General features: G+C 54.8%; 1 protein-coding gene across 3 annotated transcripts in view; it reads left to right on the forward strand.

Annotated features, from left to right (window-relative positions):
* The first annotated feature begins 438 nt into the window (after window positions 1-438).
* ARHGEF18 (Rho/Rac guanine nucleotide exchange factor 18) overlaps window positions 439-17,571 on the forward strand; it is a 51,161-nt gene continuing 34,028 nt past the window's right edge. For 2 of the 3 annotated variants that reach the window (XM_063358004.1, XM_063358005.1), the window contains exons 1-10: window positions 439-798; window positions 7,344-7,480; window positions 7,969-8,468; window positions 10,109-10,319; window positions 10,560-10,674; window positions 11,491-11,548; window positions 11,761-11,805; window positions 12,094-12,174; window positions 12,573-12,678; window positions 13,247-13,421. In XM_063358004.1, the coding sequence (XP_063214074.1) occupies window positions 7,466-7,480; window positions 7,969-8,468; window positions 10,109-10,319; window positions 10,560-10,674; window positions 11,491-11,548; window positions 11,761-11,805; window positions 12,094-12,174; window positions 12,573-12,678; window positions 13,247-13,421 (1,306 nt within the window). In that variant the 5' untranslated portion in view covers window positions 439-798; window positions 7,344-7,465. Of the gene's footprint in view, window positions 799-7,343; window positions 7,481-7,968; window positions 8,469-10,108; window positions 10,320-10,559; window positions 10,675-11,490; window positions 11,549-11,760; window positions 11,806-12,093; window positions 12,175-12,572; window positions 12,679-13,246; window positions 13,422-17,571 lie in introns of those variants that run through there. The other variant, XM_063358007.1, reaches the window with a different exon arrangement.

The raw sequence follows: 17,571 nt of genomic DNA on the forward strand, positions 1-17,571 counted from the left end.
GGATGAGGAGCGTGTGCTCGGCGGCCCACGGGGCTCGTTGGGACGGAGCAAAGGGCCGTGCCGGGGGCTCTGCCTGCCGGAGCGCAGACAGCGGGGGGCATCGCTGCCTCGGCCCTCGCGCTTTGGGAGCTGAAGTGTCCGTCTCTCACCTGCACGAGTGACTGTGGCCAGCACAGGCGTGTCTGTGCTTTGCTATCGCTTCATCCCCCGTGAGACTGGGACCTGCTGGGCTTCGGGGTCCCTGTTCCTGACCAAGGTCAACCCAAGATGAAGGACTCGTTAACGGGAGCCCTGTGCGAGGCCTCGCTGCCCTGGCAGGAGGCTAACAAGCGATGGTGCAACGAGCCCGCGGGCTCTCACGGCACACACCGAGCGGTTTTTCTCTGAACGGAACAGGAAGCAGTTTGCGGCAATTGCTGTCCTCGCAGCCATCGCTGGTTCAGTGGCTCTCCGGGCCCCCGCACCGGGTGCTTCAGGGTGTGAAACCCCCCGGGCGATTCTGCTGGACCCTCCCAGAGCCCCGACCCCCGCGAGGGTGGGAGTGAGCGTCGGGGCAGCACCGGGGCCGCCGCTGAAGGAGCTGCAGCATGGGAGAGGCGGGTTTGTTTGTGCCATCGGAAAGGGGAAGCGGTGACATGGTTGAGCCAGAGGCCCCCGTGAGCAAACCGGCCGCACGGCTGCTGCTTCCCCGATGAGTCTCTGCTTTTCGCTTTGCGCCAGCAGCTGGAGAAGAAGCCGGGGCTGTTGGGCGTGAGCGCGCACGGGGAACCCGCCAGAGAGATGCCTCCGGCCCTTCGGGTAAGTCACTCTTCACACGAGCTCCATCCCACAACAAGGGGGTTGTCACTCATCTTCCTCAAGGCCTTGTGAGGAAGCTGTTTGTCTTGAAGCCAAAAGCCCAAGTTCTGGGCTTCGTTCAGCCTCCCCCTGCACGCGCTTGGAGGCCAAACGTGGGCTGGGGAGCCTCAGCCTACGAGGAGCTTCACTCTGCTGTGAGCGAAGAGGAGGAGACGAGGTTTAACCCGCAGCGTGTCCCCATGGCCACCTGTGGGGCAGTGCTGGGGTGGCAGAACACCCTACGGGTGCTGTTCTTGGCTGTGCCACAGCTGGAGGTCTGCAAGGACACCTTGGCACTGCCACGGCAGGGCACAACCGGGCCCCCAACCCCCCTCCGAACTGCCCGCTCTGGGGCTGGGCACCCCTGTTATCGGGGAGAGGAAGCCGAGGGGACGCGGGGAGGGTTGTGTTGGGCAGATGACGCTTTGGGGTTTGCAATCGGGCGAGGGAAATGCTCTTCACCACGTGCCTTTGCATAACACCAGCCCAGCGTGGGCTCCACGCCGTGTTGGTGCCTGTGGCCATTCCCAAACTGGCTGGGCTCTGCTCAGCGAGGCCACAAGTGCGAGCTGAACAGTGGGGAGAAGGTTCGGTCTGGCCCAGGAGCCGCACAGGGGTAAAACACGGCTTCTTCAGCCTCATCGAGGGGTTGGGAGCCAAGTTTGGAGCCGGTGGGGCTGGTGCCAATCAGGAGCGCTGGGCCTGGAGACCTCAGGGTGGGGAATTTGGGCTCTGGGGGCAGTTGGAGATAGCTCCCACCTGCGGAGAAGGGCTTGGAGAAAGGTCCTTGCCAGGGGCTGGGGACTTGCTGTGAGCTGCACGATGATGCCGCTGTTGCGGACAGTCAGGGTCTCGTGCGTTCCCTCGCAGAGGCTGTGCTTGGCACTAGAAGACGATGCCAAAGGGGCAAGTATCGAGCCTGTGGTCTCAACTCCCACCCTGCGTTTCCCAGGTGAAGCTCCTGCCCCTGCAGAACCGCTTTAAAGGTGGTGGCTTGTCAGGCCGACAGCTGATAGTCATGAACGGAGCAGGGAGTTTTCGGCAGAGAGGGGAAGGGGGTCACAGCGTGTTAACAGCTCGTCTTCTGGTTCCACCCGCAAGCCTGCAGCAGCGTTCGGGGGCTGCGTGTGCCCTGGTGCCGCTAACCCCCAGGCCCCGCTGGAGGAAGTCACTGACCCATCGCACAGGTGGGAATGCCAGAGACCAGGAATTTCTCTCTGGCTACAGCCTCCATCAGCTGATGCTTCTGACAAAACACTTGGCTTCTCCACTCCCCCCTTGGCAGCCCCTGGGCTGCAGCCTGCAGCGCTGCCTTAGACCGCGCTGAGCTCTGCCGTGCTCCGTGTGGCGGCTCCTGCTCGGGGTTATACCTTGCACTGGGCTCCCAAATGTCAGACTCGCTGCTCAACCACTCCTGGCCGTCGTTTTCGAAGCGCTGGAAGAAGAGATGGTCCTTTAAGCGAGGTAACGGCCCTGCGTGCGGGGAGAGCGGTCTGAGCTGTGTGTCGGGAGCCGGGCGGCCGCGGGGCGGTCGGGAGAGCCCGTCCCGGGCGAGCAGGTAGCAACGAGCACTGGGGTCCCCGGGCAGAGCCTGGTGTTGGGCGCACCCCGCTCCTGGCTGCAGGGGGGCTCTGCGTGAGTGTTGGTTAATGCTTTTCCTTCCATTTCATCTTCTTTTCAAGGCACATTAATGCTTTTAGGAGCTGGGTAATGGGTTAAATATCAGCCTTCTGGTTTTGTAATAACTTTGTTTCGCTGCTGGCAGTGAGTTGGAGGTCCCGGCGTCTGCAGACAGCTGTCTCTGCACGGCTGCCTGGCCGGGGCTGAGCCTTGTGTCTGTCGAGAGCTCGGTGTTTGAGCAGATGCTGGGGGAAAGATTCCTCCAGCCTTTCCAAGAGGGCTGACGAGCAGAGCCGCCCCGTCCGGAGCACGGTCTGAGCTGCGGCGGTTTGTGTGGCACCGGCTGGGCTTCACGGTGCCCGACAGCAGGGACGGGCAACGCCAGCAATGGTGTGAACTGGCCTCATTCCCGCATGCAGGGCCGTGGCTCCGAGAGGGACATTCCATCCTTGGAACTGGGATGTCTGCAGTCCCGGAGGAGCTGGACACTGCTGTCCTTGCCTGCAAACACTGTCCTCAGGCTGATGCTTTCGGGTACCTTGATCTGTGGCATTAGAGCTCTCGATACAGACCAGCGCCTTCTCCCTCATTACTCTCCCCCTGGTTCTCTTCCGACGTGGATGTGCAGAACAAGATCCAAACTGAATGATCAAAGGAAGGTTAATTCTGAGCAGGGGGCCGGGTCACGCAGGCTCTGGTCTGTTGTGAGCCCCGAGCAGCTCCCTGAGCCCCAGCTGGGACACCCCCGTGCAGCCTCCCCGGTGCTGCGCCTGCTGGGGCGGTTATGGGCTAACTATACATATGTGCATATAGATATATACATATAGGCACCAGTCCGCAGGGGACCTTCTCTCACTGCCCGGCAGAGGCACTGGAGGAAGCTGCACCGTGACTCTCGTGACTTGGAGTGTACCAGAGGGGCTACAAATCCCGCTCAGCTCCGCCGAGACCCTTCGGCTGAGAGCGAGCTGGGGACCGCGCTGGCTCCCCGCTCCTCGGGCCCTCCATGCCCCAAACCCAGGCCCCAGACGCGGTGATAAGACAGCCGCTCGCTGTACAGTATGTTACAGTGTTGGACAGCTTATCTTCTCCCCTCCTCCAGCCCGGGCCGCATGAGCCAATCCCCTCCGCTGCCAACGGCCGGCGATGTGGGGCCCAGCCCAGGCGAAGGGCTGCACTTCATCCCGCTTTGGCACAGCGAGTTTAGCACTGGCTTTACAGAGGTTTTACCCCACGGCTCTAGGCATCCTGCAGGGTGGCACGGAAAGGCCAGCAGGGCAGGAGCCAGGCAGAGACTGAATAATTTTTGTTTCTTGTCTGTGATGCTCCCCGTGGTTTCCCAACAGCCTCTCCCCCTGATTGCTGGGAAACGCCCCGACGCTCTGCTCTTTCCGTCCTCCTGGGATTTTTTCACGTAGCAGAACTGACCAGTGCTTTTTACTCGGTGTGGCCTTTCCCCAGTGGAAACGCAGAGAGTGTTTGATGCTCGGAGGATGTGATCGGTGTGGCGAGAGCTCACATCCTTGTTTCCTCTGCTGTTTCCCCCCGCCAGCGCCAGCCCGGCTCCAGGGGCGCTCGGGGACCCGCAGCATCCTGCGCCTGGCGGCGCGGCGGGCAGGTGAGGACGGGCCGTGCTGGCACAGCTTGTTCCAGTGCCGGCTGCTCTGGTGCCGTCCCCTGCTGTGGCACCTGCGGGTGCGTCCCCAGTGACTGAGGGAAATCAGCAGAGGCACTTGCAGGAGGGAGGTTTCGACTGTAGGTCTGAAATGGCAGTATTTCAATCTTTGTTGGGCTCCCACTGGCTTTGCACACAATTACGGAAGCATGGAGTTTTCTTCCTCGAGACAAACCAGCTCAGCTGGCTGACCCCACTGTCCCCACGGCATCAAAATCCCCCAAGACTGTCCCAGGCTGTCACATGCGGTGACGCCTGTCGCTACTTCCTTCCTTCCCACGCAGGAGCCCGGAGCCGTCACGTTTTGCCTGCCAGGAAGCTCTGGCAAAGCGCAGCAGAGCCCCGCTGGTGTGCGGGGACCTGCCCGGCCTGGGCAGCGACGCTTCCTCCCAGCTCTGCCCTGGGAATTCCTCCGATGCGGCTGCTCCCTGCAGCAATAACCTTTTATGGTTCCCAGCCAGAGACGAATTAGGCAACTGCGATGCCTAATCTGCTTAATGTTTCCCTAAAGCAAACAGCGTATGTTCTTGAAAGTGTCATTTTGTCATCCCATCACCAGCTTCAGCTGCGTAAAGGTGGACGCTGCTGTCTGCCAGCGCCCGGGGAGCTACGATGTCCCGTCCCCTTACCACCACGCCGCAGCTAGACGCAGCACGGGTCCTTCCAAACGGGCTCCAGCGCCAAGCCCAGGAGGCTCGAGGGGCTCCAGAGTTTGCCATACTTGCCGATATATGGGTGACCAGCTCGATCGTGGCTACGGGGATGCTCACAGCCCCTCGGACCTGCCTCCCTCCTGTGCGTGCTCCACGCTGGCCGTCCCTTGCTCATCCTGCCAGAACCTGATGCCTGAAAGCGTTTTTCCCCCGTCAGCCCCTTCAGCAGCCCCCCTTGCCCAAGCGTCCGCACAGCTCGGCTCTAGACACGGTGCCAACCGACGGAGGCGTTAGATGCGGGGAGCCCTGAATTGTCTGTCTGGTGCTCACACATTGCCTAAAATGGTCTCCCCATGGCTGTAGCCCCGTGCACGCCGCGTGCTGCTGCCTGACGGCCACTGCCGCCAACTTCACCGGAGGCTGGCTGCAAACCTGATTTATCACGTGTTGAACGGGAGCGTCTGAAGCCTCCGAGGAGGATACAAGTCGTTCAGTGGGCCCGGAGGGGGTCTGTGCACTGCAGCTTATGCCTTGGCCAAATCCTGAGCCCTGCATGGCACAGGCAGAGCACAGGGAATATTTTCCAGGCCTCCGAGGAGCTGACTCTCTTCCAGGGATCCACTTCAGAGCCGCAGCCTGGTGCTGGCCCGGAGTGGCCTTGGCAGGACGGCCGGACCCTGCTTGGGAGGAAAAAACATCTTTGTTTTAGCGAAACCTGCGGTGCAGGGCTCTGGCCGCTGTCAGGCCACAGCGCTTGTCATCTACCGCAGCTACAGCCCTGCCGCCCCTCGGGGCTTTGAGCTTCCTCTGCGGGGAGTTCGCTGCCGCAAGGGACCACGAGAGCAGGGAAATCTCCTTTTCCTTCCTTCCTTGGACTTGTATGAGGGGAAGCACCGTTTGTCCTGGTCCCCCTGGGACCCTCCCCACCAGCTGGTGGCTCCCCTTGGCTCCTTTCTACCTTCGACTTCATCCCAGCCTGCTCTGGGGGCTCAGGGGCTTGTTCTACCCGCCGACATCTTTGGCTGCTCAGTTTCCTCCAAGGTCATGCCAAAACCTGCGCTGCTTCAAATGTGAATTCACTTCAAAATGCTGATCTTTGATTACAAGCTGATTAGAGGCAACCCAGGTGCATCTGAGGAAAGAAAAGGTGATGTTCAATAGCTCAGCAAACCCCTGCCAGTTTTACAGATCGAGCGTTACAGATGTGGCTCAAGGGCAGGAATTTGTCTGTTAATTAAAAATGTCTCCTGAAGTAAACTCTACAACCTTGCTAGAAAGCCTGCTTCAAATTTTCCCTGCTCTTATCGTTAGAAAGCCCTTAATTAAAATAGTGCCTTCTCAGGGTGCTTGCTTTCTGCATTATTTATAGACTCTCACTTGAAATTACCGCACACGTTTAAACACACCAAACGCTCCTTAAAACAGAAAATCTGGCATCTGCCAGATCCTGCAGCAGGATCCAAGGAACAAACCTCCAAACTCTCCCTCACGTTTGCTGCCTTTTTCTAGTTGGCACCACGCAACTTCTGGCTGCGTTGCACAGCATTAAAACCCACAGCAGGATGCAAGGTTTCCAAGAGTGTGTTTTTTAACAATACCTTCCTCACATTAATGTTTTTTATACTTGGCTTTCCTGCAGCACGATGGGTTTCTAGCAGTTTCTTGCCCTTTTTTCCCACTGGATAGATATGGCTGCTTATGGTCTCTTGCTATTGTTCTCTGCATCTTCAGAGATCCACCACCGTGCTTCAGCCAACAGCCTGGCTTTTTTCCATTCGCCTCAGCTGTATGGATCTCGAAGGAATAAAAGGTCTCCGTGAGTCATGCGATGGTTTAGAGATCGTGGCGAACATTTACAGTGTGTCTCGTTGCATAGGAATGTGCTTCGGTCAGCTGGACGATCTATTGTAGCACGAAGCACGTCCAGACCTTGTTTTTGTTTCTCAATGAGTTATCGGAGGGTGTACACACGCTCAGGTTCACACTCTCTTAGCACTCCTGTGTGGGGAAAATCCACGCGAGTGAGCCGGGACCAGGAGAATAACCCACTCCTGCTATTGCTCTGCACATTCAGTGTTGTCTGGAGTCACTAATGCACCTCCAATTTGGCCTCCCAGTGGCATCCTTTATTCCTTAAGGATGAAAATAAAATCAGTCAGTATTTTTTTTTCATAGATTCCTGCTTTAAAGGTCCATAATGCCATTAGCAGCCCTCAAAATATGCTTAACTCTTCTGTTCCACGGTGGAAACAGCCTCTGCAGCACAGGGCACCCTGCAAGGGTCTGGCTGGGATGGTGCAAGCCTGGTCCCTGCCCTTGCACATTCCATGGCTCGAGGGATGAGGTTGCTGCTGTTAGGGGACCCCTACACCAGGTTCCCACGGGATCAAGGTTGCCAAGGTCCGGAGATTGCCTGGCAGTGCCTGTCTGCAAGGGGTTTGGGAGCAGAGGGCCACATGGAACATTTTGGTGATGCCTGATGTCACCTCTCCGTGCGCGGATGAATTTACATCCCCCTGGCCATCTGCTGACATGCCGTGACCTTCTCTGTCTTGCAGGCTCCGACTGCAAGCCATGCTTACGGGAATTCACTGACCACAGCACCCCTGCTTTGGATTATCCCAACCCCAAAAGCTTCCTCCCATCCCTGATTGCTGAGGATGTCACCTTCTGCACCAGCATGGCTGAAGAAAAGGCAAGTGTCCTCTTTCCTTCCGCTACCACCGTGCGCGGCAGGAGCCAGGGTCAGCAAACTGGGTGGTCAGCAGCATATTCGGAGGGAATGTGGTGGAATAAGAATGGGGGAAAGTGGTACCGATCCAGATTATCGGGGAATACAAGGTTATACTGCTTCTGCTGCTGGGAAAAATCATATCTCTGTGCTTTGTGCTGGCGTTAGGGGGAATAAAGCAGAGAGAGACCTCAGGGACAGGGGGAAGCCGAGCTGGTGGGGCTGGGGTGGGTCTGGCCGCGAGGTGCAGTAGGAGGGTGCTGCTATTAGGAAGCCTGGCTGGAGAGGCCAGCTGCAGGCCTGGCCCCGCTAGCTGCGGGTGGGCTGTTTGCCGTGAGGAGGGAAAGAAAAGCAGCTCCAGCTCCGCAGGGGACCTGTCCCCTTCGCAGGACGGCCGCAAGGCTCTCGGACGGGATGTGTGAGCTCGGGCTGAGCTGTCGCTGCCTTTGCAGGAGGACGCATCTTCCACCGAGCTGGACGTCCCAGCAGCGGACTTGCACAGCAGCACGGAGGATCTCCTCTCAGACTCTGCTCTCCACGGGACAGAGTATTACAGAGATCTGGGACTCCTGAGCCCACCAATTGCCAAAACAGCGCCAGAGACGGCAGCGCAGCCAGAACGAGCAACCCAGGCTGTGTCTGCCATTCGCTTATTGAAAGAGAGACCAGGGGCTCTGAGCAAAATGTCTGTGGATGTTGCTTTTTCCAATCCCGTTTCCTGCTCGGTACGTTACGGCGAGGCCGACTGCCACTTTCTGAACAAAGGCCACGTTTGCTCCTGTGCGGCGGTGCCGGGAGATGGCACCAGCACTTCTGAGTGTCCTGCAGAGGCAGGCAAAGAGCTGGACCTGCAGGAGGCCAAGGAGTCCTTCCCCACGCTGGTGAGGTCTATGTCTACCTCTCGGAGGCACAGCTGGGAGAGCCCTTTATCACCCGTGGACAGCAAGCGCAGGTAAAGCAGGACCGTGAGCAATATTTGATGTGTAGAATACAATGATGCTGCGTGAGGCGGGAGCGCTCACACTGCCCTGAGCTCGAGCTGCTGCTGGGTGGTCCCCCTCCCTCGTCAGCTTCTGCCAAAGCAGCTGGACGCCTACTGCTCATGTTGGGTGGGATGTGGAGGAACAGATGCTAGAGCAGCAAGAGGCTTTAATGTCTCCTTGGCGGGAGGAAGACCCTCTTTTCCTCGTCTGGGGCCGTGAAGAGGATCTCTATTCTGGGGAGAGCTTGTTTCTGTCTTGAAGGAACCTTGAACAGCATCAGCTGCCCTGACGGCCTCCATGCTCTGGCTCAAAGGCAACTTGGCCCGCCCCAGAGGGACTAAGAGAGCTCCATCAAATGCGTTTTCTTCTGTGAGTCGGCTTGGTGGGGCCTGTGCCTGCAATGGCCACCGTGTCCTCCAGCCCTGTGTCCTCCATGTGGCTGCAGAGGACAGTGCATTTTGTAGCCTGATGCTGAGCTCTGTCTGGGGGCGGTTTCCAGGCCTGGCATTACCGCCGTGCTGTGCTCCTGCCACACGAACGCCTTGGGCTCCATGCTACATGCACGCTTTCCCTGCTGACAAACGTATTGATCTCCCGGATGACTGGGAGTTAGGTGTAAGCCAGCAAGAACTATTTTTATCTCTGCTCCTTATAAGGTACCCTAAAATTATCTCGGCCTGAAATCTTGGCACTTCTTCGTCAAGCTCAGACTTTGGTCCTCAGACCGATTGTTGTTCCGTGTGCCACAGTTTCACAGTTCGTGTTTCACAGCTTGTGCCGTGTAACAGGCACATGAGCGACGGCGGCACAAAGCTCTGTCCGCGTCAGGGACGTGTTCAGTCCCCTCGCCGAGTGATTAAGCATGTGTGAGCACGGGGCCAGGGAAGGGGAATACGCCCCGCTGTCCCCTAAGCAAATGCTTCCTGAAGCCTGTCTCTGGCAGCAGGAATGAAGTGACAGTGATCTGCAGACAGAACCCATGCAGAGAGTAAGATTTTCCACTGAGCCCTATCCATCATTTTGCTCCTATGTTGTTGGCACTGCAACAGCACTTGGTGTTCAGGAAACCGTGGGGCACTGGGGGAGCTGGTCCACCCCTCGTTTCCCAGAAAAGGATTTATTTTTCCTTCCTCGAAGCTGGGCCCCGGTGGGAGCAGGATTTATGACATGATGCCACAATGATGATTCGATAAACGACAACATCTGCCATTTCTAAATGCCCAGCGGGACTTTCCTGGCACTGGAGTGAGCAGGGCAGCAGCTCCCACACAGGCCAGGCAGGCTGCTGTCTGGGTGGCTGCACAGTCTCAGGGGTTGCTAAGAGATCAGCGAGGGCCGTCCGACACTAAACATCCCGGTTGACCAAGGAGCTTGTGGTCTCGCTGATGGCAGCCAGAGAAGCTGTTTTTAACAGCCTCAGGATTTGGTGTCAGGCTAACACTTCCTGGCATTTCCTTTTCCACGTGCCTGCTGTGGTGACCCTCCTCGTCCCAGTTGCATGAGCTCTTTAGGACTGTCCACCCAAGGCCAGGACATTGCAGGGGCTGTGCCGTGCCTGGCACGATGGGATGGGACTGCTAAACTGGCTTGTTCCTCTTCCTCGATTTAGATTCAGCCTGGATGCCAGAGAGATGGGCAGCGACGCAGAGCAGGAGGATGTGGAGAAGGGGAGCCAGTCCTGCCCGCAGCCTTGTGTGTCCCTTCAGCTGCCCAAAGGGGAACTGGAAAGCTGGAGCAGTGGCGGGGGTGGCACGGTGATCAAAGTGGAGATAGAGCCGTTACGCCCGAACCTCACGGTCATCCCCGGCTCGGAGGAGGCGGTGAGTGTGTATCTTGGGTCTTGATCCAATCCTGATATGCCACAGGTATCAAAGCACGCAGCAAGAGAACCTGCCCTCGGGCTCCCAGGGTGGGCATGGAGGGCAGGAGGCTGTGGGAAGGCAGGGATGATCACTGGCACTTGAGTCGAGATTCCTGCCTTGCCAGCCATGCTGTGCCGTGGTGGAGGCTCCCTTGGTGCACAAAGGACCAAAGGTGTCTGTGATTACTTACTTCTCCAGGAATGTGGCAGCAACGGGAAGAGACTGAGGTCAAAGTCTGTCCCATCAGCCTGCGAGACAGTTGCCCCCCCTCAGATCCCTTGCAGTTTCGACACTTCTCTTCCAGCCGTGGAAGGTTGGTATATGGCATTAAATGAGTTCAAGGGGTTTGTGATTAAGAAGATTAAAAACTGGAGATGTAGCCTCTGCAAGCCTAGACATCCTCTGCCCTTCCCTTCTACGTGGTCTCAGGAGCTCCTGAAATAAAAAGTCAAGCTGACTTTGAGTCTGATCCTGGCTAACGGGGTAGTCCAAGCTTAGACATGCCGATCCCCAGCGACACATTGCCATATAACCTCTCTGTGGCTGGTGCACTGGTCACTCCCTACTCACACAAGACAAAGATGGTTTCCTACGAACAGAAGGCACTGCTTTGTCTGCCTGGGTTTAAATGTGCCCTTTCTCCTGTGCCCCAAAGAATGGGGCAAACATGGTCTGTGTGCAGGCCCCTTCCAACAGCAGTGCCCTTAATTAACCCACCCTGCGCAGGTGGCAGGGGAGCAGGCTTTGGGACAAGGCTGTCAGGTTCTGGTTTCTGCACTGAAAGCTGAAGAGCCTTAGAAAAATAGAGGCCCCAGCTCCTGTAAACTTAATTTTGGTCTTCTGGCCAGAGGTCTCTGAGGTGTATCAGCTCTTACCCTCTGGCTGCAAGCAGGGTCCCCAGAAGTTGATGTAACGCATATTGGAAAAGGGAGGGGTAACACAGAAAAGTGATGTAGCCTTTGCCTCCCTCGCAGAAATGCAGTGCAGCCTTTTCCTCTCGAACTTGTCCCTCCCCAGTAAAGGCAGAGTGGGAGCCCAGCAAGATTAGTGGGGTCCAATCGCACAGCTTGCAACATGGTGCTCTGCAAAGGCAAACCAGGATCCCTGCTGAGAGTGGTTTGTGTTCCAGGTGTTGAACCCCCTGCTCTGGAGATGCTGGAGAAGGACCACGTGTCCCCAGACCACGTGTAGGTATTGTCAGTCCTGGCTGTTTTGAGATGGCAGAGATTCTTCAGTATCTGAGCTACTGGAGATGCAATAGCAATGGAGATCCCACTCCATGCTGGAACACAGCTGAGTAGTTGGTCATAAAACAGCGACTGATGCTTTGTGGGGTGCAGAATGTCTTTGCAAAGACATTTTCTAATCCCTTGCTTTTCTTTTGCCCCATCCCTGGTAGGCTAATTGTCCAGCAGGTACTTCAGGAGCTGAAACAATATCATGGGTAAGTGAGTCTGGGAGAGGGATGTGGGTGGGGAGGTCATGGGTCTGCCTGGGACCCACCGGGCAAATGGTACTTGGTCCCCTGAGCAGCAAGTCCCCAGGGTACCAGAATCACTGTATTCTTCCAGTGAAACTAGGGTAGAATTGCAAGGAGAAGTAGCATTTCATGTGCCTCTTTGGTAAAGCTAAGCATGTTCCTGCCCCATCTCCAAAGATGGGCCTTTCCGCTGACCCAAAAGTTCTGCTCTTGTGTTCTTTGCTGTGTGTCTGAAGTCTTTTCCCTGCACAGGGCGAAGCAGAGAGCTTGTGTGCAAGAAGGCAGTGGTTCTTCCCAGCAGAACCTCACCTGGTTTGAGTTCCTGTCTAACGAGTAAGTGAGCCAGACAGTAACCCACACACTTAGTGTTTCCGGAGCAGACCGATTTCGAGCCCCCCTCTACCTAAGCTCTACTGCCCTGCTAATACTGTGTGCAGGACGTTGGTACCTGCCAGGTTCAGCCGGGACCAGGGCCTCACTGTGCATGGTGTTGAACAAAACCACAGACACAGCCAGAACTTGCACAAATAATTTGAAAGTTCAGCTCCTTATTTGCAAGTGTCTCATTAATAAATAACATGACTGATGCCAAACCAGATCCTCCAGCAGACAAAAAGCTCAGAGATAGGGTCCTAAAGTAATGCTTCAGATTAACTCCATCAGTGGTCTCCCCAAACTGTGCTTCGACAGTTAACCTCCCCTTAGTTACGATGGTTTTGGTCTTGTTTCAGAAATGAGGACAGTGGAAAGAGCGATAAAGCAGAGAAAGGCACGAAGGTGATGCGACGTCTGAGTTCCCTGCGGAGCCGAGTCACCGGATCCTGGCAGAAGGATAAGGTGAGGGGGAGATGCTGAACTTGTGGAAGGAACTGTTGAATTGTTCAAGTAGAAAAGGGGATTCTGAGCCCAGGGACCAGTTAGTTGGATTCCTTTTGGATGGCTGAGGCCTCTATATTGGTCAGCAGATGCACTGTGACCCCTAACACAATGCACTGGACAGAATGATCGTGGACTTTCAGGTGGAGGTGGACTTTCAGCCCACCTTGCTCCAGGGCACGTCCTGGCTGCTTTCATGTTGTCTTAGCAGGAGTTGCACAGACCAGGAGAGAGTGCTTTGGCTGGGTGACTGCCTGGATCACCCGCTGCGGTAAGGAGGAGAGCCTGCAGAGGCACAGACATGTGCTGCAGTGATGCCCTTCATCGGGCATGACTGTCCCTAGAGGGACTGGCCTGAGCCTTAGGAAGGCATTTGGGAGAAGCACTGCCATCCCAAAGGTTGGGGCACAAAGGTGCCCACAGTACTCGCTGCACATCAGCTTTCTGCATGCTCGTTTTTACCAGGGGCGAAAGGAATGCGTGGGCAGTGCGAGGCCTGTAACGGAGTTGTGTTTTTCTCTCCTTCCAGGGTAAGAACAAAGAGCAGACGAAAGAGAGAGAGAAGGAGAAAGAGACAAAGGAGCCAAAGGAGAGGTGGAAAGAGATCAATGGGCACCAGCTTGTGCCAGGGGTTTTCTCCAGTTGCACCAGCTGCTCACTGTGTGCCAAACCTCTTGTGAATAAAAGTGGTCTGCAGTGCCTGAGTGAGTATGGCTGTCGCTGCCTGGCTCTGACCCAGCCTGGCATTAACCCGCTCCCCGGCCTCTCCCCCGGCACAGGCCGGCCATTCCTCTGCTCAAATCAGCCTCGTGGATTGCTTCACTTTTCTGCCTGGCTTGACTGTATGCCATCACCCTGCTTGGCCTGGCTTGGTTGTTTCTCCAGATAGCCTAAATGATCTCTAAATCCTGCCTGGCAATAGTTTGTCCTCGTTTTCTTTGGCTGCTTGACCATTTCCTGCCCCTTTCCCCCAAGGAGTGCTCTAGGTCAACTTTTCCTTTAATAAGATTTTTTCCACCAAGTTCTGCTTTGCCCAAGCAAATATCCCTGTTGCCTGAGTGAAGCTGGATCTTTTAGGCTGTTTTTCACAGCCGCAGTGATGCATCAGCTCAGCATCTGCCCTATGCATGGGCACAGGGATTTCTAGAGCATCCAAAACTTTATTAACTAACACAAAAGTCAAATGGTGCCTCCCAGAACCCGCAGGGGTGAGATTGTTGCTTTTCAGATGTAAGTAGTGCACAGGAACGGCACCTGCGCCTTTGTCGGCTCGCATGGGTCTCTGTCCTCCCACTGCTTTCACTGGGGCACAGCTGCATGGCTTTGGCTGACGGAGAAACCCTGTCCCTCCTCTTTGGGGCAGGGACTCAGGGCACTGAAGAACATTTTAATTCCCAAGGGGCTGTCTCTGGGCAGAGAAAATCTTCTGGAAATGAGAGAATTGCTCTCTTTCTCTGCCTTATATCCTCAAGCAATCCTCGTTCTCCAGTAAGGGTCTCTCAGAGACTCTTAAGGTCAGTAAAACCTTCCTGGGGCATAAAAGAACTGGCTGCCCTTGGACATGTGCTGCGAGAAGCGTATTTTCCCTTCAGGGCAGCTGGAGGGAAATTGGAAAGGACCACAGGCCCGGCTATTTGTGAATATTTGTCAGGCGTCACAGCAAAAAGTAGGAAGCAGGGAGCTGAATAAGAGCAAGTGCTTTGTGGATATTTTGAACCCAAATATTATGGGAGGAGGCAGAGTTATGTCTTGTCATTCCTGTCGAGGAACCTCCTAGCAGAGGCTCTGTTTGCACTTCTGCCATGCTGCTTTACAAAAAATATCTGAACCTGAGAGGATACAGACAGTCCTTGATCCCCAGCTTGGAGCCATGCTCTGTATGGTCTTGGGAACTCTGGGCTCATTGCTGGTGTGAGTGAGTCTTCTCTGGACAACCGCTATGGAGATCTGTGATCTGGAGCGCACGGAGCTGGAGCTAGCTGTTGAAATGGGCGTATGGCTCGGTGTATTGCCGTCCTTTAGAAATGCATGGGAGTTGGACATGAGTTATAGTAACTTTTATCTTGCTTCTCAGGCCTTCCATGAGGAATCTGTGTTCTTGAGTCTTGCTAACATTCAGGAGAAAAACTCCAAGGTGGCTGAGGAACCGGTTTGTGTTCGGGACTCTGTGACACCTCCTTTGGCTTTCTGGGCTGCTGAGGGAGACGCTGCCCAGGCTGACGTGGGCGGCAGGGCAGCAGAGCTCGGTTTTGCGTGTTCCCTTTGCGGTGGCTTGAACTGAGGCTGAACAATTGGGCAGGGTTCTGAGATGTTTGTTAAAATTAATGGCTTGTCTGTGGTCAGATCTGGATGGGTACTTGTTGCGTGACAGCTGTTAGCCTGAGAGTGCCTATATTTGGATTATGCTGGGCTGAAACCTTTGTGAGCCGCTTCTGGGTGGTGGAGTTGATAGTTGATATCACTAACTCCCGTTATTGCAGCTAGAAGCAGTGCGTGGCCTCCTGACAAGTCACTGATAGGGCTCTTGAAAAGCAAGCTCCGGGGCCACCCCGTAGCCAGAGCGGCAGGCCAGCTTTTCAGAAGTGCGAGCTGCTCTGTCAGGGCTCAGTCCGAGCTGTAGCTGCTGCCAGGATCTGAGCCTATTTGGCTGCTCCTCTTGTTTTCTCATCATGAACTCACACTTCACCATCTATACGCTTTGGCCCTCGGCCAGCTCTCGGTCCATCTCATGGTCAGGTGCTGCTGGTTGTGTTATCGCCATGGTATTTTTAACTGCAGCACCACCACGTGGTAGAAGACAAAACAGGCTCTTCGAAAGACAAGAGAAGAAAAGATGGTGGTTAAAGATAGGGATGAGCTGAAGCCAGGGGGATGAAGGGTAGGGAAGTGATTAGGAAGTCTAAGGTTTTTCCACTGTCTTGTGGACACAAAAAGTCCAGTGGCTACCATGTGATGACATAGAGGAGTGAGAGGTCTTCTCACTACGGAAAGTAACAGCAGGAGGAATTCTGCTTTTAATTCAGGAGTCATCACTCTGCTAGAAACATGCATGTGAGCTGTGAAGAAGGTAGGCATCTCAGGGGGCCCTGTACATGGTAACATGTTTCCCTCTCCCATCTGATTCCTCCCATCTATCCTGACACCACACGGCACGAAGTCTCCCAGTGAACGAGGGAAGGAGGCTGCGGTGTGTGTCGAGAGTATGAATGCAGGAGAGTTTCTGCAGCTTCAGAGTCTCACAGATGTGACGTTAGGAGCCTGGCAGGGATGAAAAACAAAGAGGAATGATTGCAGTCGCTGGGATCTCCACAACAGTGGCCACCCAAACTTTGCTCCTACATAAACTTTGAGCTGTGCGTCTCTAGAATTATTGCTCACCTGGAAATAGAGAAAGCTCCTTTTGAGCCTTTGCTGTCAAGGGTGGAGAAGGTTCTGTGTCTAAATTAATCCTCTTTTATAAACACGCTCCCAGAGTTTATACAACAGGAGTTAGATGAGTCCCAGGAAAACCCTGACAGGAGGAGAGCTCTCCAAGCAGGCTGTGCCATGGAGGTGAGCCAAGGATATGGCACGGAATATGGATGGTAAGAGGATTGCTTCTCCCCTCGCAGCTTGAGCTGAGCACTGGGGTAGAGGTGGGTCTTCTACATCATCATCAGTTGAGTTACCTATTACTTTATAGGAAAAATAGAGCCCTAGCCCCCGTAGGGAGGCCAGATCGGCCATCCTCTTCAAAAGGAAACCTATAGCTGCAACAGTAGGCTTCAGACAAATTCCTCCTCTTCTTTAAGAGAAGGTGCTCAGTTTAATGAATCTTCCTGAATAATACAGGCTGTGCTGGACATCAGACTGTCCACCTGCCCTAGCCTGACCCTTGCTGAGCGCTCCAGTATACAGGCTGATTTATAAGAAATTACAGTAACAACTAGTTTCCAGGATTTATTTAAGGCACGTTGTGAAAGACGTTTGGAGAATCATTTCCTTTCTCACAATGGTTCTGCCAGTAAATGGGTCTCTGCAGTTTCTCAGGCAAACATCCTCCATCCATGCTGCTTTATCTGTAAGGAAGGAGGCCAGCGTGGCTTTTGGTTGGGACTTGAAATTCAGTGTGAAATTCACCTCTCACTCGGCACTTGTGCCAGCACACTTTTGCTTTTAGGATTCCCAGTGCAGCACCAATAAGCTAATACGGGAAGGAGAGTTTTGGCTTAAAACAAGGAGGAATTACTCGATTTTCTATCCTGAAATTTCTGCTCATGGCCCACACAGAGTCCTGAGAAATCTGAAAAGCAACAGGCAACCTGAAACTTGGCATTTCTGGAGGGAGACACAGCCACCAAAAAGCTTTTATTTTGGGGCGGGGGGAGAGGTTTGGGTGCTGTAACATGATGACAGTGATACATGGACTGGGAGTCCCGCTTGGAATAATTGATTGCTGACAGGAATCCAGATAAAATAGGCAAACCAGAGCGACTGCGACAGGCTGTGGGTTAATGCCATTATAAGCCGATGAAGCAGGATCTAAAGCAAATGTGAAAGCGGTCTGCAGCGCTGGTTTCAGAGGAAACACTGAGCGATGAGTCTGCTGACATACAGCTGGCTCTGCCAAACCCTAGAGGTTTTAGAAAAGGAAGCTGAAGAACATACTCATCTCAGTGCTTCTCCTTTTCTGCTTTTCACTTTCTTTTTTGTATCTGAGCAGTGTTGCCTTCATCTGGAACATCTCCAAGGTGCTGCTCCTTGCATTCCTTGCTAAAACTTCAGGATCTTGTACACTTGGCCAGACAAATGCATAAGGCTGCACAGCAGTAATCTACCTGCAACTCATTCAATAAGAAATCTGTTGTTATTATA

This window comes from Chroicocephalus ridibundus, chromosome 22 (genome assembly GCF_963924245.1).
Source record: "Chroicocephalus ridibundus chromosome 22, bChrRid1.1, whole genome shotgun sequence".
NCBI lineage: Eukaryota > Metazoa > Chordata > Aves > Charadriiformes > Laridae > Chroicocephalus > Chroicocephalus ridibundus.